The sequence below is a fragment of the Ictalurus furcatus genome, chromosome 9 (genome assembly GCF_023375685.1).
Source record: "Ictalurus furcatus strain D&B chromosome 9, Billie_1.0, whole genome shotgun sequence".
Classification (NCBI taxonomy): Eukaryota; Metazoa; Chordata; class Actinopteri; order Siluriformes; family Ictaluridae; genus Ictalurus; species Ictalurus furcatus.
The window spans coordinates 12,220,649-12,239,242 of record NC_071263.1 but is presented as its reverse complement, the minus strand read 5'-3'; the positions used below and the strand labels follow the sequence as shown (position 1 = coordinate 12,239,242).

General features: G+C 39.3%; 1 protein-coding gene across 4 annotated transcripts in view; it reads right to left on the bottom strand.

Annotated features, from left to right (window-relative positions):
- Positions 1 to 18,594, bottom strand: part of asap2a (ArfGAP with SH3 domain, ankyrin repeat and PH domain 2a) — an 87,429-nt gene that overhangs the window by 17,193 nt on the left and 51,642 nt on the right. For all 4 annotated transcript variants that reach the window (XM_053633502.1, XM_053633503.1, XM_053633504.1 and 1 more), the window contains exons 4-12: positions 17,139 to 17,213; positions 11,031 to 11,080; positions 5,792 to 5,921; positions 5,466 to 5,551; positions 2,870 to 2,945; positions 2,656 to 2,742; positions 789 to 892; positions 551 to 620; positions 21 to 108 (exon numbers count right to left, since the gene is read on the bottom strand). In XM_053633502.1, the coding sequence (XP_053489477.1) occupies positions 21 to 108; positions 551 to 620; positions 789 to 892; positions 2,656 to 2,742; positions 2,870 to 2,945; positions 5,466 to 5,551; positions 5,792 to 5,921; positions 11,031 to 11,080; positions 17,139 to 17,213 (766 nt within the window). The remainder of the gene's footprint in view (positions 1 to 20; positions 109 to 550; positions 621 to 788; positions 893 to 2,655; positions 2,743 to 2,869; positions 2,946 to 5,465; positions 5,552 to 5,791; positions 5,922 to 11,030; positions 11,081 to 17,138; positions 17,214 to 18,594) is intronic.

The window sequence follows — 18,594 nt, the reverse complement described above, 5'->3', positions numbered from 1 at the left end:
GTGTCAGTGGATCGTCATACGTGAGATGAGGTCAAAGCTTTTCTTCTCGTCTGGGTTGTGTTTGACCTGGCAGGTTAGGAGATTGAGCTTGGCTGGTGGTCTGTTTGGCTGTAAGCACAAATAAAAGAGAGAGAGAGACAGTAAAAAGAATTAATAATGAGGGAGACTTGAATACAATATGTAAACTTCTATATCAGTTTCTCATGATTCTCTTTTTGTGAGGAAACTTCTTATTCCTTTTGAAGTTCTCTATCGAGGATTTGACGGCATAGTGAAGTTACAAAAAGCCACGCTTCTGCATGTTCTAAAAGTAGGTGCGGCTCTGTTTCTTTCTTTTCCTTTTTCTGGGAAAAGTGGGAAAATTCCAAGCAGAAAGAAACAGAACAAGCTTGCAGCATTACTCAATACACGCTCCAGTCTCCAAGACAAAAAGTAAACAGTGAGAGAAAACGATCTGCTTTTGGAAGATGTGAAAGTGGGATACAAAGATAAAGTGAGGGGTAAAAGAAAGAGAGTAAATATGAAGTTTATCAACGCTTAGCTGGCTTACCGTCCCATGCGAGATGGTCAGGTAGCCGTTCTTCACTGTGCACTTCCTCTTCTGCCACACTTTCCGTAAACTGGAGACAGGAAACAGGAAGAGTCATCACACTGCCACTGACCGTCAGTCCATTACTTCAGTTAAATGACGTTTTAAGGCTTTCATGATGATGATGATGATGATGATGATGATAATGAATAATGCACTCGTGTCCTGCGTGACATTTTGACAAAGTTAACCCACTCACCCATCGCTTTTCTTGTACAGGTTCCCACTGCGCTCTGTGCCATGCTCCTTGTTCCCCTGCGGCTGGTGCAGACTGTAAGTGGTGCTCTGCCGCACCTGGGAATCCTACAAAGCAGAATAAAGATGTATGTAGATGTACATTTTTTTTCTTTTTTTAAAAAGGACAGGAAGTGGTTATTCCCAGGGTCAAAGGAAAGGACAAAACTGATGCGGTCACTTCATTTGAGGAAACTGCCACAGTGGATGTCCCAGAACCCCCAGAGAGGCGACCGCATTCACAAACACATTTACAAACTTAGGGAAAGTAGTAAAGCTTTAGAGTGCAGTACCAGACTAAGATTTCAAAAGTGCTTTTTAATGGAATGAAATATGTGCAAGATCACTAAAAGAGACGGTTATTTGATATGAATTTAAAACACTTTAAACCACAAGGAAATGTCATTAGTTAGGGCAGGAATATGTGGAAAAGAAATAGCACATGAAACTAAGTCTGATTTCTGCACTTCAACACACACCATGGATACATAATCTTTCTTTAATCTTTATGAGGCTTCAGATATTAATCAGTGGGACTATTTTTCAAACTTCATGCAGAGGTGCCAACATTGCAAGCGAACAAGAAAATCCTAGCAGGTAGGAAAAAAAAAAAAAAACACTTAACCTTACAATTAAAACCCTAGCGCATGTCAGTGGATGGGGTGGCTCCATGCTAACGGCGTAAATGATGAAATGTGTATTGTTTGAACGTGTATTTAACTGCAATCTGCAGAAATGTTTAGATTTATAAGGAACCAGATGAGTGCTTAAGCTTAATTCATACAACTGTTACAAAAAAAAAAAAAAAAATGTCCAGCCCATGACTGGTGTTAATTATATACTTTAATAAAATATTCAAGTATGCAGAATTTAGGAGAAAAACCTAAACAAAACAACGTTTAACCTTTTATTAGGGACATGAAAAGAAAACAGCAAACATCTTTTCTGCCCAACAGGATCGAGAAATAGTTCAGTACATTGGGGGGAAAAAATGCAATACAAATGGTGATGCACTGCACAGTGAATTACCTGCTTATTGACAAAGAAATGCAAAATATTCGCCCTTTGGTTTTCTATCGGTTTACAAGTCCAAGGTTTTGCGAATTCACAGATTAAAGTCCATCAAAATAAAGTTTGTGCAATGCGAAGGTAACGACAAATACACTCTTGACGGCTTACGTCCTTTCCCCTTCAGTTAACTGGCTTTTGTGCTGGCTGAATTTGATTCTGTCCTGCTTATTTAGAAAATCAAAAACACTACAGTTGAACAGTAGGCACCTCTGTACATGAACAACAACAACAAAAAGAAAGGTACAGGAGGTCAGAGCTTTGTGGTCTCCCACCCCTGAACCTTTCTTCACAAAAAATGGACATCAATCGGGCACTTACTCTCCTAGACTTCGTTGGCAAAGGACGGAGGCATTAAAGAAAAGAAAAAAGCTTTCCATCAGACAATTTAAACACAGCATGTTTTACAATAACAATTACACAAACAAGACAAACGCATGGCACAGTTATCTAAACTCTAAATCTCTTGGCTACTCAGTGGCTACTCAGAGTTAAGAAGGTTGTTTACATTTGAATTAAGAGCATGTAATCTCTTAATGTTTAAGGATTACATGAGCTACTAACGCTGGCGGTTTGAGGTAAAGAGCTTCCAGAGTCAACTATTCCAGATAGTCCTCGGTTTGTATTTGTTATTATTTTACCTTAAATGATATTCTACATTAATTTAAGCCTGACTTAAAGTCATGTAAAATCAGTGTGCATGACGTACAACCAAATAAAAACTTACATTCACTATACATTGGGCACAATGAAGCTGGCCTTACCTCTTTCTGCTCCACCTGAAGCTCCGTCTTCAGCACGTCTCGTAACTGTGTGAGCTGCCGGCGTTCCTCATCCTGAGCCTGCTTGATCTAAAACAGAAGGCCAAATCAGCAACGAGGCCAATGTACTACTATTGTTAATAATTAATTAATAACACATAATTATATGCTTTGACCAGGAACCATTGACACACAGCTATGCACATGCTCTGCTCACCGAATGCAGATCAGTGGCCAGTTTCTCTATAGAGGGTTTCAGGTTGTCCACAGCCTTTAGGCCATCCTGAAAGAAACTGTGAGACAAGATGTACAATCAGGTGTAAAAATACCACATCACATTAGCATTAAACCTCCACTAACATCCTGCCAACTATCTCACATACACACACACACACACTCAGTCTAATGGTCTAAAAAATCTCTATTCCGCGAATAGCATTTTTCACCTGACTTCTAAAATAATTGGCCAAAACCTACAGGATGAGGCCAAGTCGAACATCTTAATGTGGAAAATATCTGTCTTCTGTCACACTAGTGGAGAATAACAGGAATATTTTTGGCATGCATCTTCGCAAATGGACAGTATTGATCCAGGAACCTTTTCACTTCAAGCTTTTCTCCCAATGGGTCTGATGTATGTATGTGAGAGAGAGGGAGCTTGGCAAAGTGGATTTGACACACAAAATGTGCTCGCCTTGGGCGCCCATGACCCTGTCGCTGGTACAGCGGTTATCCTTCCTTGGACCACTTTTGGTAGGTACTAACCACTGCATACTGGGAACATTCCACAAAACCTGCCCAGTTGTCTATCAATCCCAATTTGGCCTTTGTCAAAGATGCTCAGATCCTTACACTTGCCCATTTTTCCTGCTTCCAACACGTCAACTTCGAGAACTGTCTGTTCACTTGCTGCCTAAAATATCCAGCCCCTTGACAGGTGTCATTGTAACGAGATATTCAATTTAATGCACTTCTCCTGTCAGTGGTTTTAATAGTGGTTATGTAGTATAAAGTAGAGTTAGACGACTGTGTTGGTGTTGATGCCAAAAACTCCAAATACCTAGAAAGCGATATTCTATCTGCCCACTCTGTCTCTGCATTCTCTTCAGGAAACGCAGAAGTACTGGCAGAGTCTGTGCAGGGAGCACGGGTAAAAGCCATGCTTGAGTAGTAAAAGCCAAGTGAAGAGTAGTTTCAACAGCCAGACTGTGCTTTCCTTGCTAAACAGCCTCCACGCTTTCCTCGTCTTTTGTTGCGCTTCTTTTTCAAGCGATAATGCAAGCGAAATAAATCCATCAGTATAGACAAGAGCAGTTTGGAACGGGCAAAATTAGGTTAGGCATGCTTTTATTACATCTACATTGGACTATGGCAACTCTCTTTATGCAGGACTCTGCATGTAGCGGAAACTATCCCGCCTACAGCTTGCGTAGAATGGTGCAGCGAGGCTACTGATTGGCATAAATAAATAAATAAATAAATAGGGAGCATATTACACCTGTGTCATCATCATCTCCTCACTGGCTGTCGGTTCAATTGATTTTAAGATTCTATTACTTGTTTTTAAAGCAGTACATAGCTTGGCTCCACATTATATCACAGATCTCCTAAGCCTTTATATTTCGTCAAGGCCACTGAGGTCTACAAAGCAAATGTTGTTGGCTGCTCCTCGGTCTAAGCACAAGTCAAAGTAGATCGGGTATTCTCTGTACTTGCCACTAAATTATAGAATAATCTCCCTCTTTATATTCGCTTGGCCCCATCAGTGGAGATTTTTTAAGTCTCAGCTGAAAATACATTTTTCTAATTTGGCATTTGAATTGGGGGAACCCTGAATACTTGAGATGTGTGTTCCGATATTGATTGCACTTTGTATATGTAGTTTTTGTGTGGGTGTTCTTTGATTTTCTGGTTTTCTGGTATGTGCCTAGGAAAACCCTTCATGTGGTGATTTATTTATTTATTTATTTTCACATTTTTATTACACATAGTTTTGAAAACTACTTGCTTCCAAAAACTGAATGGTTCTCTTTTGCTTGGAACTCAACCACAAGTAAAGCTGCATTTAAAGATTCCATGGTGCTGGAACATCACGGACATTTGGGGAGTCGGGATCTGATAATGCACTGAATTGATTAGGCTTGTGTCCGTTTTGTTACAGCACACAGCCATTCAACAACTTGACCCAAGCCTGACATTCACTATGTGAGGAAATCACACTTAGTTAGCATGGTTGTAGACATATTTAGACTGATGGCACTTCAGCAAAAGGCCCAAGCTCGATCTGTGAATAACAATAACAATAATATATATTTTTTTTAAATGCAATTCTGTGGGAAAACCACACACCTGGCAACACTGCTCCTTCCAGTGCCGATAATTTAGTCTTGGTTTTGGAAGGGGGAGGAAATTCTGCTCAGAACTGACCGATGCTAATTGCCCAAACCTTATTAAATCAAACAGAATCTCCAATAAGCCACATGAGACGTCCTTTCTCACTGAAGCTTGCTTTTAAACGACTTCAGGGCAGAATGAATCTGCATACACACAGCGTGGTGTGACTACACATGGAATAAACAATGAAAATATCATCATCACACCCTTAATGGCTGATATTTGGTCTATAAAACTGGTGCTATGAACATTTTAACTGACTTAGCTGCACAAGGTTTTTATTTGTATCCCTTGTTTATTAATCAAAAGCTCATTTTTGATCACTATCTTCTTACTGTCGGCTGCAAAAGAAAGACTGATGTTGGCCTTTCAGTTGAGACGTAGCTGAATTATGTTTAGCTTAGAAAACGGATACTTACTTGCATTGTGCATGGAAATACTTGATGAGGTTCTGCAGTAGATCCACGCCCTTTTTGATCTTAATCTCATTCACTTTGAGTAGGTACTGAAATCAAAAACCGTCAGACCGAGCGAATATGTCAGAACAAACATAAGAAAACCGTAATCTTGAAGTAAAGCTGAGCGGAAAATTACTTTTGAGGAAATAAAGTGATTCCCTAAGCTTGTCTAAGTATGCTCTGTTGCACAATTTAACATGCCATTTAGCCTTTACAGAGACTTTAATAAAAGAACGTACACATTCTCCTTCTGCTCAGTATCTCTCAATGTTCTTGCAGCTACTTACCTCACACATCTGAAGCTGAAAGAAGCGCCGCTCCTTCTCCATCTCCTCTGCTATCTCGGCCCCGCTGATCTCCGTCCGGATCATTCCGTGCTGTCGGGCGTGCTCCTTTTTCTCCTTCTCAATCTTGGTGCTGCAAGGAGCACAAAATGACTTCTTAAAACCTGAACTCTACACACACGTGCACATTTACATCATTATAAGACACTACTCGTGAAACAGAGCAATCCTTACAGATGCTCCAGTAGCACAAGTGTCCTACTTTATGGACGTAGCATTTCCTTCATAAAAAGGAAAGTCAAAAAGTCACAGGATTCCAGAGTTAGCATCAATGATGGAGTTAGGGCTTTCTACTTCAGGCAAGGGATCACTGAATTTATTTATTTATTTATTTATTTTAAAATATCCCTATTCTGTTCAGCGTGGTGATGGATCCAGAGTCTATATAGAACGGCACCATGCGTACACATTCACACTCTCAATCACACACAAGTGTGTCACCATGCTGGTTGTAATGTCCCTTGCCAGAAGAATTCATCAATACCACTTTTTTCTGTCTGGATGCAATTTAGATATTCCTCAATGTGAATACACACATACTAAGCTATAGAACTCAATATGTCTATACAGTTGTGAGAAAATAAGTACACCCCATGAAAGTTGTTGTCCTTTTTTTTGTTGACATATTTGGACAAGCAAACATTTGATCATCTTTGAAACAGTGCCTATTAATGAAGTTGATATACTTGAGCAAAACAACAAGAAAAATGAGCTTTTTCAATCATTTATTCAACAGAAAGATAATCAAAACATGATATTCGTCTGTGGAAAAAGTAAGTAGACCCTTGGCCTCAGAAGCTAGTATTGCCTACTATAGCAGAAATAAATTCTTGTAGCCATTTTGCATAATTGTCCACCAGGCTTGCTGGAATTTTTGACCACTCTTCAATGCAATAATATTTCAGTTGTAAGATGTTTGAGGGATTTCTTGAATGTACAGATCCATTTCAAATCCCCCCCACAACATTTCAATGTGATTCAAATCCAGGCTTTGACTAGGCCATTCCATAATACTCCAATTCTTCTTTTTGAGCCATTCCTTGATGGATTTGCTAGTGTGCTTAGGATCATTATCCTTTTGAAAGGTTCAACTTCATCTTTTGGACAGACGGCCTCACATTATCTTCAAGCATTCTGATACAATGCAGAATTCATAGTTGAATCAATGAATGTAAGCTGTCCAGTCCTGGGGCAGAGAAGTAACCCCAAACCCTAACATTTCCACCACCGTGCTTCAGTTGGTATGAGGTGCTTCTCCTGAAAAGCTGTCTTTAGTCTACACCAAACATGTCTGCTGTTACTGTGGCAAAACAATTCAGTTTTATTTGTAAGCGCTTTTTTTTTGTAAGCAAGCGCTTTTAACAATGGACATTGCCCCAAAGCAGCTTTACAGAAATATATAAATTCCAAACAACTATCTTTGATTTGTCTGTCTAGAATACATTATTCCAAAAGGCTTGGTCTTTGCCTACATGCTCGTTGGCAAACTGTAGTCTTGCAAAGGCTTTTTCCTGGCATGCCTCCCATGCAGGTCAAATTTGTGCAATCTATTTCTGATTGAAAAAGCATGCACTTTGACAAGTGCATGCTTGTTGCAAGACTTACTAGCAGATCCCGTAATGAAATTTTGGGGTTCTTGGAGACTTTTTTTTGCATCAGACAGTCTGCTCTTGGGCTGAATTTGCTGGGCCGGCCAGTTTAAAATCTGCGGCATTTGTAGTTTATTTTCCTTACAGTGGAATTATGTATTTCAAATCATTTGGAGATCTTTTTAAATCCCTTGCCAGACTCATAGGCATTTTTTCTGAAGGCTTTATAGAACTCTAGATCTTGGCATGATGACACCACACACCTCAATAACAAAGGAAACCAGCCACTAGGTATGAGAGGGGTATAATTAAGACAGGTTCCACTGAACTTTTATGGATCTGAAGGTGTCAATTTTATGTCATTTGATAGAGTGCATCACCTTTATTAATAGGCAATGTTTCAAAGAGGATCAAATGTTTGCTTTTCCAAATATGTCGAAAACCCCCCACAATTTCCATGGGGTGTACTTATTTTTTCACATGACTGTAGTAATGTGCTTCAGGAGAGATTTTTCCATCCAAGGTATTCTTTTCTATATACAAAAATCTGACACAGCAACACTGGACTCTCAGATCAGGTTTTGTTTCAATTACAAAGAACCTTTATTTATTACTTGCTGTAATAGTATTGCCATTTTCACCCCATTTTCCAACATGGTGTAAACCTCAAGCAAAAAGACGAGGTTATGTATTTAAACTGACATTGCAGATGACCCATAAATGCACTATCCTTGCATATTTTCCATTTGTTGTGCTATATTAAACTGAACAAAGAGGGAAACATTTGTTGACAGACAGAAAAAGGTAGAAAGCCATTAATTGTAACCATTAACATCCATCATAAATCAGACTCAAGATGGCCACCTCTGGATCCTCTGCCTGCGAGTGTAAAGCCCAGCGGGTTTTTACCAATTTGTCAACAACTTTGACAAAACCCAAAGCCAAACTGATAAAGGGGGAAAAAAAGCTATATAGGGAATGGAAATAGCAAATGACAAAAGAGTGGATCGGTTTATAGAGTGGTGTGATAGCATGTGTTGGCAATGTAGCATCTTTAGCAAAGTAAGCAGACTACAGACAGATTGTAAAGTTGAGAACAGCCGACCACACACATGCTCCCAAATCACTTCTAAAAACAGCTGGAAATGTCAACTGTTTAGTAACCTCAGGTTTACTAGATACACTGCCAACAGAAAAGCAATTTCCTACCAGATGCAGTGGCTCTTAAGACAAGAAGGGCTCACTGAAAGCACTTCCAAATTTACAAAGGCTAGGCAGATTTTACAAACAATTAGTCCAGAAAAGAATTACAATGACCATCCTCCAGAAACTACTTGACAAAATCAATAAAAAGTTGCTAAAAGTAGTTGGCATCGAATTTTATTATTGATTAGTTGGTCTATGATATGAAGCACACTGATTGCACTATGCCACTTCACACCACAAGCATTGCAGCTATTTCAATCAATTACCTTATAAAGTAGTGATACAGCATTAAATGCTACATCACTATTTTCTTAATGTGTACGTATACAGCATATATTTTTAAATATACAGCCAGGTCCATAAGTGTTTGGACAGTGACACAATTTTCACAATTTTGCCTCTGCACACCACCACAATGGATTTGAAATGAAGCAATCGAGGCGAATCTTGAGGTAAACCGTCCGTATTTACATTTATGAAGGCATCCATGGGTTGTAGATGTCATCCATGGGTTACAGATTTCAGACAGTCATTGACTGCAAAGGATTTTCATCCAAGTATGAAAAATAATCCTAATATTTATGATTAGGTTTGTCCAATTACTTTTGGGCCTGTGAAAATGAAGGGACCCCAAATGGCTATAATTCCTAATTCCTTTTTGTTAAACCCCTTGTATTAAAGCTGAAAGTCTACACTTCAAGCACATCTTAATTGCTTCCATTGTGGTTGTGTACAGGGGCAAAAACTGTCCAAATACGCATGGGTCTGACTGTATATTGCGTGTCATGTCACCATCCTGTTTTCAGTGAACATCGAAGGTGTTGGGAGTCAATTCCCTGATCCCAGGCAAGAGTCTTGCTCAAAGCAAAGTCGAGCCCATTCTGACTGATTCCCCTTGCGCAAACAAGCAAAATGAATTTAGCGTTCATGTGCTTCAATTACCGAAAAAGCCAGTGTATATTGGCCTTTATTTTGAATTTAACAGGTCAGAACTGAACAAAAATCAGGCCTCCCAGTGCCTGTGACCACTGGTCACACTGAAACACTGTAGCAAAAAGGTCTGGAAAAAAGGTCTGATTTGAAAAAAGTGGTTGATAAAAGCACTTGATACAGTCATGACATATTGTCAGTAATAAGTACTGCAGTTCTTATCCTGTTATTGAATTAAGCCTACTTAAGAGCTGTGTAATAGTATTAGTTGAGTGAAATTCTGAAAAGTATTTTAGGAAAAAAATGAATTAATTGGCATTAGTATATTTATAAAATAATTAACTAACTGATTAATTAGAAAAATAAAATCATCATCAAAATAAATGTTAGTTGCAGCCCTAACAGGGACATTTATATAAACAGTTTCTGCTTCTTTAATCAATTAATTTATCCTTTCTGGAACATCTGTTAATCGTTTCGGTCATCATGTTATTCAGGCTTGCTTTCTTTCAAACCTCTCCCCTCACTCTGTGCTACAGTGCTCATATGCATGGGCACTCTTACGACTCTGGTATTCCTTAGTCGGACATCTACTAACAATACTCTACTACTCCAAACCTTTAACAGTGCTGAACAGACACCTGCGCTGTCAGCCGGCAGCTCTCCTACAGCTCGGGGATCAGAGCCGAGTCAAACTGTAGCGCTGATGCCGAGGAGAGTGTGCTTGCAAATCAGCAGCACACCGAGGAGCATTTAAACTCCATTATTTCGTCCACTGAAATCTAGAAAGTCAATAACGATCAAATTAAGGAATTTTCGAGAAACCCCAAGGACAATGAGAGCTGATAGGACCAGGAGGGGGAATCTCGTGAAGCACTCTCAGAACTCTCAGAAGCAAAATGAAGTGACTGATGACGGGAAACGGTAATGAGCTCGAACTGAATGGCACATAAACAGCAACCCTGTCTTTACTTAAATGGCATGGTATAGGGAAAAAGTATTACCCTTTCAGTAAAGAATGTCCTTTGCTGCTTGGAAAATATATAAAAGCTATCATAAATCTCATACATTGAAGGAAGGAAACAATAAAACACAATTAGCGTGATAGTCAATAGGAGAAGAGGAGATGAGGTGATGAGATGAACAGTTAAATTATCTAAAGTGCTGGAGTATGGCTTTAAGGAAGTAAAGTGTAGTTCGGCGTTCATTAAAATGACGCCCGCACAAAGGAAAGCCGACACTGTAATTGTCACATTGTGCTTCCTTTCATGAGTTAATCTTAGGATTGCTGTAAAATGTTATTATTTAGAGAACATGAGGTTTATTGCCATAATTAACTTCTACATGAAAATGTGCAGTATGAACACATTTACTGTTTTTTTCTCTCTTTTTTTAAAAAAAAAAGTGTTTATACACTTCCAGTTCTCACTCAGAAGCAGAAAGTTTAAATGGCTTACACTTTGGTCTCATAGTCCTTCCAGGCCTTATCAAACGGCTTTTTCAGATCCTGCAAGGCACAAAACAGAAACACGGAATTAACATTAAACAGGTTTACACTGGTATAAAACCCTACGACCCTTATACTGACGTATAGTGTGACGTAGAAATAAGGAAAAATAGCAAAAATAGGCAGCAATGCACTAGTAGACTACAATAAACTGGGCAGGATGTTTGACGTACTGCACAATTTAATGGACATACACCATTACTTCACGGTTATAAAGAAAGCACTTGGACCCGCTAATAATATTGTTCCAAGTGGAAATACTGGAAATGATTCTAACAAAATATGCTTTTTTTTTTATTGCTCTATAAAAATCTGACCAAGCTGCCCAGTTTTAGTTAAGGTGTTAAGGGACTTCACACAGTGCCCAGAAGGGTGTGGTTACTGACCGAATAGCATTAAATAAACACTGTACAACGTGTACACTGATTCGACATTATATAAGCATGATAATCCAGATGTTCAATATAACCGATAGTGTACAAGCATATAATACATTTCTGTATATGGCACAATTAAGAGAACAAAAACATGCTCTCCATAGCAGAAGTGCAGAGAGAGCACACCAAGAACCGCTAAAAAAAGTCACTAAAGATTCCGTTTGAGCTCAGATGAATATATAGTCATTACTTTATACAGTATATAAGATATAATTGAATTTTTTACAGTTGTTGTGGCATGTGTTTTCCTTAGAGAGCCCGTTCTTGCTCTCCTTATTCGGTCATATACTGAAACATTAATTGTATGAACACTTTGAGCTATATTGAACATCTGGACTATTATCCAATTTGCTCTCAGCACCAAATATTAATGCGCTAGAATGTGGGGGAGTGTTTGCCGAAAGAATGGGCACTGTGTAATAAAAGATGTACTCAAAAATCTCAAAATATTTCATGTGTTCTTCATTTCTGCTCAATCTCTTTAAGGGTGCACATAATTCTGGAGTGGAATATTAGTTACTGAAGCATATGAAAATTGTATATAGGTTGTATGGCTACTACGCTGTTTAGATAATCCGTGCGAACCACAAGGACACTGATAAGATTCTCATGATGTGAGTCACAGAGTTATCATAAGAGCTCTGTGGGAACTCCAGGACTGCAGAAACAAGAGAGGCTTGCTAATGCCTGCATGGGTGAGCTTCACGAGTCAGCGAGTCTCAACAGAGAGGCTTCATGTTGCCGTAGATCGCCATCGGAGAGCATCCAAGAATGGAAGCGCTCAAATGGTTTTCTAGTAATGTCTGCATGACTGGACGCAAAGCACAGGATTAACCACATACACAAGTGTGTGACAATAGAGGTCTCTGGGGACAGACAGTGGGATGATGGGATTTAGTGATTTGGGTATGACATCAAGCTTTGCAAGGACCACACTGCTGCTCCAGCATTACCCAGAAGTTCCCACACCAGGTGGCTGAGGACAGAAAACACACCTTTCTTTCCTAGCAACAAGCACTATGCCACATATACAACCCCAATTCGAAAAAGTTGGGACGTTGTGTAAAATGTAAATAAAAACAGAATGCAATGATTTGCAAATCTCATAAACCCATAAATCATTCACAATAGAACATATCAAATGTTTCAACTGGGGAAATACCATTTTAAGAAAAAAAAAGTCATTTTGAATTTGATGGCCGCAACACGTCTCAAAAAAGTTGGGACGGGGGCAACAAAAGGCTGGAAAAGAAAGTGTTATTAAAAAGAAACAACTGGAGGTTAAATAGCTATTCATAGTCTTCGCAATTTTACGTTGAGGGACATTATTCTGAAATTGTTCCATAAATTGTAGATGCAGTTTTTCACAGATTGGTGAACCTCTGCCCATCTTTACATGTGAAAGACTCTGCCTCTGTAAGATACTCTTTTTATACCCAATCATGTTACTGACCTGTTGCCAATTAACCTCCAGCTGTTTTGTTTTAGGAACACTTGCTTTTCCAGCCTTTTGTTGCTCCTGACCCAACTTTTTTCAGATGTGTTGAGGCCATCTAATTCAAAATTACCTTATTTTCCCCTTAAAATGGTACATTTCTTCAGTTTAAACATTTTATACGTTTTCTATGTTCTATTGTAAATGGCACACTTACATAGTGCTTTTATCCAAAGCGCTTTACACTGTGTCTCATTCACCCATTCACACACACCAATGGTAGCAGAGCTGCCATGCAAGGCGCTAACTTGCCATAGGAAGCAACTTGGGGTTCAGTGTCTTGCCCAAGGACACTTTGGCAAGTGGAGTCATATGGGCCAGGAATCGAACCGCCAACCCTACGATTAGTGGAAAACCCGCTCTACCAACTGAGCCACAGCTGCCCCATTGTGAATAGCATATGGGTTTATGAAATTTGCAAATCACTGCATTCTGTTTTATTTACATTTTACACAGCGTCCCAACTTTTTTGGAATTGGGGTTGTACACCAAATACATATAAAAATGTATTTCAATGTTTTTATCTACATGTTCATGTACTTTCATCAAGAAATGTAAACTGCTTCACAGAGGGTTTTATTTGAGCTGCATTTAGCTTCAGGTTTACCCTTTGGCTGCAGTGACTGGAGCATGAAAGGCACAGACTTGGGTTAATGGCTCATTTGACAGCTCACATCTAGAGTCCTATAATCTCAATCCATTAGTGCATATCTCCATCTGAGCTAGAGTAAAATCAGCATGCCTTCAGGGAATATTAACATGTAAAGCCTGGTTGTATTACAAACACTCTGTAAAGCTCCTTTAAATATAAACACTAAATAAAAGCGCCATTAAATATGAACACTCTGTAAAGATCCTTTAAATATAAACTCTCTATAAAAGCACCTTTAAATATAAACACTCTGTAAAAACCAGTTAAATAAAACACTCTTTACGGGCCAGCTAAATACAAACACTCTGTACGGCCAAATAAAATAAATAAATAAATAAATGAATGAATAAATAAACACACTCTAAAGTCCAATTCAACGCAAAGACTCTGTAAAGCCCGGTTAACTACAAACACTCTAAAGTTTGGTTAAAATACCGACACTAAATAAAGCTTAGTAAAATACAAACACTCTGTCAAGCCTCATTAAATCTAGGGATGCACTGAATGTTCGGCAACCGAAATTATTCGGCCAAAAATAGCAAAAAAAAAAAAAAAAAAAAAAAAAAAAAAAAAAAAAAAAAAAAAAAAAGCACTTTCGGTGTTCGGCCGAATAAGTGAAAAGGCCGAATAAATTTGACCGAACAATGACGTGTCTGATGACGCGAGAAAATAGCCTAGCAACCAGAGTGAGACGCGCGAATGTCACGACCTCGATGAGGGGACGCACGCATGCACAAGCTACGTGCTCTCCGGATGTTTACTGTGGACACGTGGGTTTGTTTGGTTTCTGTTCCGGAGCATGTTTCTGTCACGTCGCGAGACGTAAGGGAGTAGAGTACGGAAGCAGGTAAAGACGTATTTATTTAAGGGCAGGCAGACAAATCGTAATCCAAAAAACGTAGTCAAGACAGGCAAAGGGTTATCGGGCTATCGGCAAACAGGCATAAACAGGGCAAAGCAGGAATCAGAGTCACGGTCACAGAAAACAGGGTCAAAACACAAAACAAGAAACATGAACTAGTACTATGGACTGGGAGCGGAAAAACCAGCAAGGACTAAATGAACTAATCTACAGTTTAAACTAACTAAATCTATCAAGGAACATAACATCAACAACGTATCTATCTATACTATATCTACTATAATACTCCGTACCATACTCAATACTCAGAACCATTTTTTGCACTCTTGTCAATGCACTTTTTAATACTCTTTTTTGTTGTAGGCTTCAGAGTGTTCTCATTCTTTCAGCAGTCAGTTATAGGCTTAACCTACGCTATTCAAGGGGGGCTCAAAGATGACCACATAAAAATATTTTTATTTTACTAATTTATTTATTTAAAGTTATATTGTGTCTGTTTGGTATCCCACATCTGCTGGAATGAAAAAAAAATGTTCAGTTTTAAAAATTTTGAAATTGTAGTTTTTGTAATTGATTTTTTTATTTGAAGAGCAAGACAAAATAGTAAAAAGCACAGTTTGACAATTTAATTTATGCAATGGTGAAAAAAATGGCAAAATAAATGGAAAAAAACACGAAAAAACGTGTTCGGTATTCGGCCTTCGGCCTTCGGCCTTCGGCCAAGGTTTTCATTATATTCGGCTTTGGCTTTGGCCAAGAATTTTCATTCAGTGCATCCCTAATTAAATCCAAACACTTTGTAAAGCCTGGTTGTATATAAACAATCGGTAAAGCCTGGTTAAGTACAAACTATCCATAAAGCCTAGTAAATACAGAACAGACTCTGGCCTCAAAGTCATCTGGTAAAATTAGTAGGCATGTCTTAACATAAGATTAAAGTAACAATTTGATCAAACTATACTAATGTGGGTATTGATCCGCTCATAACATCTCAGCTTTTGCCACTGTTTCATCACGTTAAAGGAATACTCTAGTATTATCTCGATTTATCTGTCACATATGTGGTATAGCAACAGAGTTATTTTGACACATTTCCCTGTACTTGGAAAAGAAATGAAAATGTGTTTGCTCTGAACTTACTAAGGCTGTAGTTCGGGCTAGCATTCAAACACTGGAGCAATACAGTAAAAAGCAACTTGGGTTCACCTCAGTCATGCAGCATCAGATGAAAACGGAAGTACTTGTGTGTTTCCATGTTTACATTCACAACTTAACCACAAGTTCTTCCACATGAAAGACTAATCCCATCTGGACCAATTCTACAGATTTAAAACTTCATTTACAAATACCTTTGACTGAAAAATGAGTAAAGGTTTTTTTTAAACCAGATTTTTCCATTCTATTCTCAATTTTGCACATACTGTAAGCTACAAATGTAAATGTAGATTAGGTTGGAAACTCCTGGAGTATTCATTTAAACTTCATGAAGTTTGATGGGGCTCAGGTTGCTAAAAACAGTATCTAAACTAGTGCTTTCTAGCTGACAGATCGGTGAAAAGGTCTATAAGTGCTCTAGAAGATGAGAGAGGGATTTTTTTTTATAAAGCAGAGAGTAGAAGGGTCCCAGTGTGTTAAGTCTGGACTTTATCCCAATTATAGCCTAGCTAGGAGTGCCTAACAACTTCAGTTACACATTCATGAAAGAGCATCTCCATGAGAGCGTTTCACTCTCCTCAGCTCTGGGCCCCTTCACCACGGGAAACACAGAGAGAGAGAGAATGAGAGAGGGAGGGCGAAAAAGCAGGGAGTCTCCAGGGAGATGAGACAGAAGCAATGAGAAGCGGTCTCATTAGGAGCAAATCGCGTCATGCTTCATGTAGGAGCTAACGAATCGCGGTCACATGGTGCTGGGGAGGGTCACGAGGTCAAGACGGATTTTAATATGCCATAATCAAACCCATCTGTCCATCTGCTCTCTCGCACACAAACTCAGCATGTCACTCACAACTGACTCAATCAGATGTATTTAACTTGGGGCGAGGGGGGGGGGGGAATCTCCCCCCTGTCTTCACTAATTGTGTCAATTACTATTATGAAATCCTTTGCTCTCCATTTAATAAGCTGAAGAGCACAGACTGGAAAACTCTCAGCTACCCACATGAAAAGAGAGTAATAAGAAAGCTGCTCTGTTTTAGACTTTATGCAGGGGGAAAGTGTTGACTGTGGAGTCTTAAACCTATACTTTAGATGTGAATTTATGCATTCCTTAACCGTATAACAGACTTGAAGTCTCTCTCTGGTCTCCACGGCAGTCCACTGCACTGCTTTGTTCTCAAACGTTTTGTTGCCACCATCCAACACACCATATAATTACATAAAACATCCTAAGTTTAACATTTATTGTTTATTGTAAGCAAATTACATGTGCAATTTCAACTGTTTACTCAGATTACCGAGGTATGTTTATTAGATTCGCCCTCGATTACAGCTTACTATTGTGTTTACTGCTATACCTGAGGCCAACTAAAGTTTAACTGAAGGTTGTAATGACACAGGTGAAAAAGCCTCAACACCACAAAATGCAGCAAAGAAACCTAAACTGATATACTTACCCCCTTCACCCCTTTCAGATCGCCCTTCAGAAGACTGTCCAGAGGAAACGTGATGATGTTATTCATGTTCTGAAACTGGAGCAAGAACAATCATTAAACAAGATTTTCCCTAGAATTTTCTGCTGCAATGGAGATTATTATCGCGTGCAGTGGCAGAGAAACCTCTAACATTAGGATTGCTTTCATTACATTAGGATTCTCATTAGCATTTGAAAAGAATCCATCCTGAATACAAATTTGGTGCCGGTACAACTGCTTGGCGAGCTCAGAAACTCATTAAAGCCCGCGAGATGCGTTCTGTAAGCATATACACCGATCAGCCATAACATTAAAATCACCTGCCTAATATTGTGTTCTCCATTGTGCCACCAAAACAGCTCTAACCCGTTGAGGCATGGACTCCACAAGACCTCTGAAGGTGTGCTGTGGTATCTGGCACCAAGATGTTAGCAGCAGATCCTTTAAGGTTTGTAAATTGCGAGGTGGGGCCTCCAAGGATCGGACCTGTTTGTCCAGCACATCCCACAGACGCTCGATCGGGATTGAATTTGGAGGCCAAGTCAACACCTTGAACATGTCATGTTCCTCAAACCATCCCTGAACAATTTTTGCAGTGTGGCAGGGCGCATAATCCTGCTGAAAAACTCCACTGCCATTAGGGAATACCGTTGCCATGAAGGGGTGTGCCATTTCACTGGATGTCTTTCCTTGGACCACTTTTGGTAGTTATTGGGAACCCCCCACAAGAGCTGCCATTTCTGACCCAGTCGTCTAGCCATCACAATTTGGGGCTTGTCAAAATCGCTCCAATCCTTACACTTGCCCATTTTTCCTGGTTCCAACACATCATCAACGTCGAGAACTGACTGCTCACTTGCTGTCTAATATATCCCGCCCCTCGACAGGTGCCATTGTAATGAGATAATCAATGCTATTCACTTCACCCGTCAGTGGTATTAATGTTACGGCTGATCGCTGAATAGACCTTCCATCTAATCCACGTCACACCCTTCCTCAAGCTTCATTTTTTTTTTTTTTATTAAGGAAACTAATTGAAACTAATCCAAATGTATAACCGTGTCCATAAAACATGAGAGATGGGGATAGTCGATGTTAAGTCAGCTGTATTTACAATACTGCTATGTTTATTCTGCTTACCCATAAGTATAATTATTGTACAAACACACTGTGGACTTGTGGGCTAGAGACAGACTGTCAAACAAACGCAACAGGGCACATGAGCTCGCATTTTACACGCTTCACAGAACTCTTGGGGATCGTGGCTAAAATGGATGTGTGCTTTGTGTGATGTGTCTAAAAATGCTTTGGAAACGCGTCCAGTGTTAAATGACGGACTCCAAATGCAGAAATCCATCACCCGCTGTAGCAACCAAGAAAACTCTTGGAGGAAAAAAATGAAATGATAGAGAGTAAACAGTGGAGGTGGGACACTGAG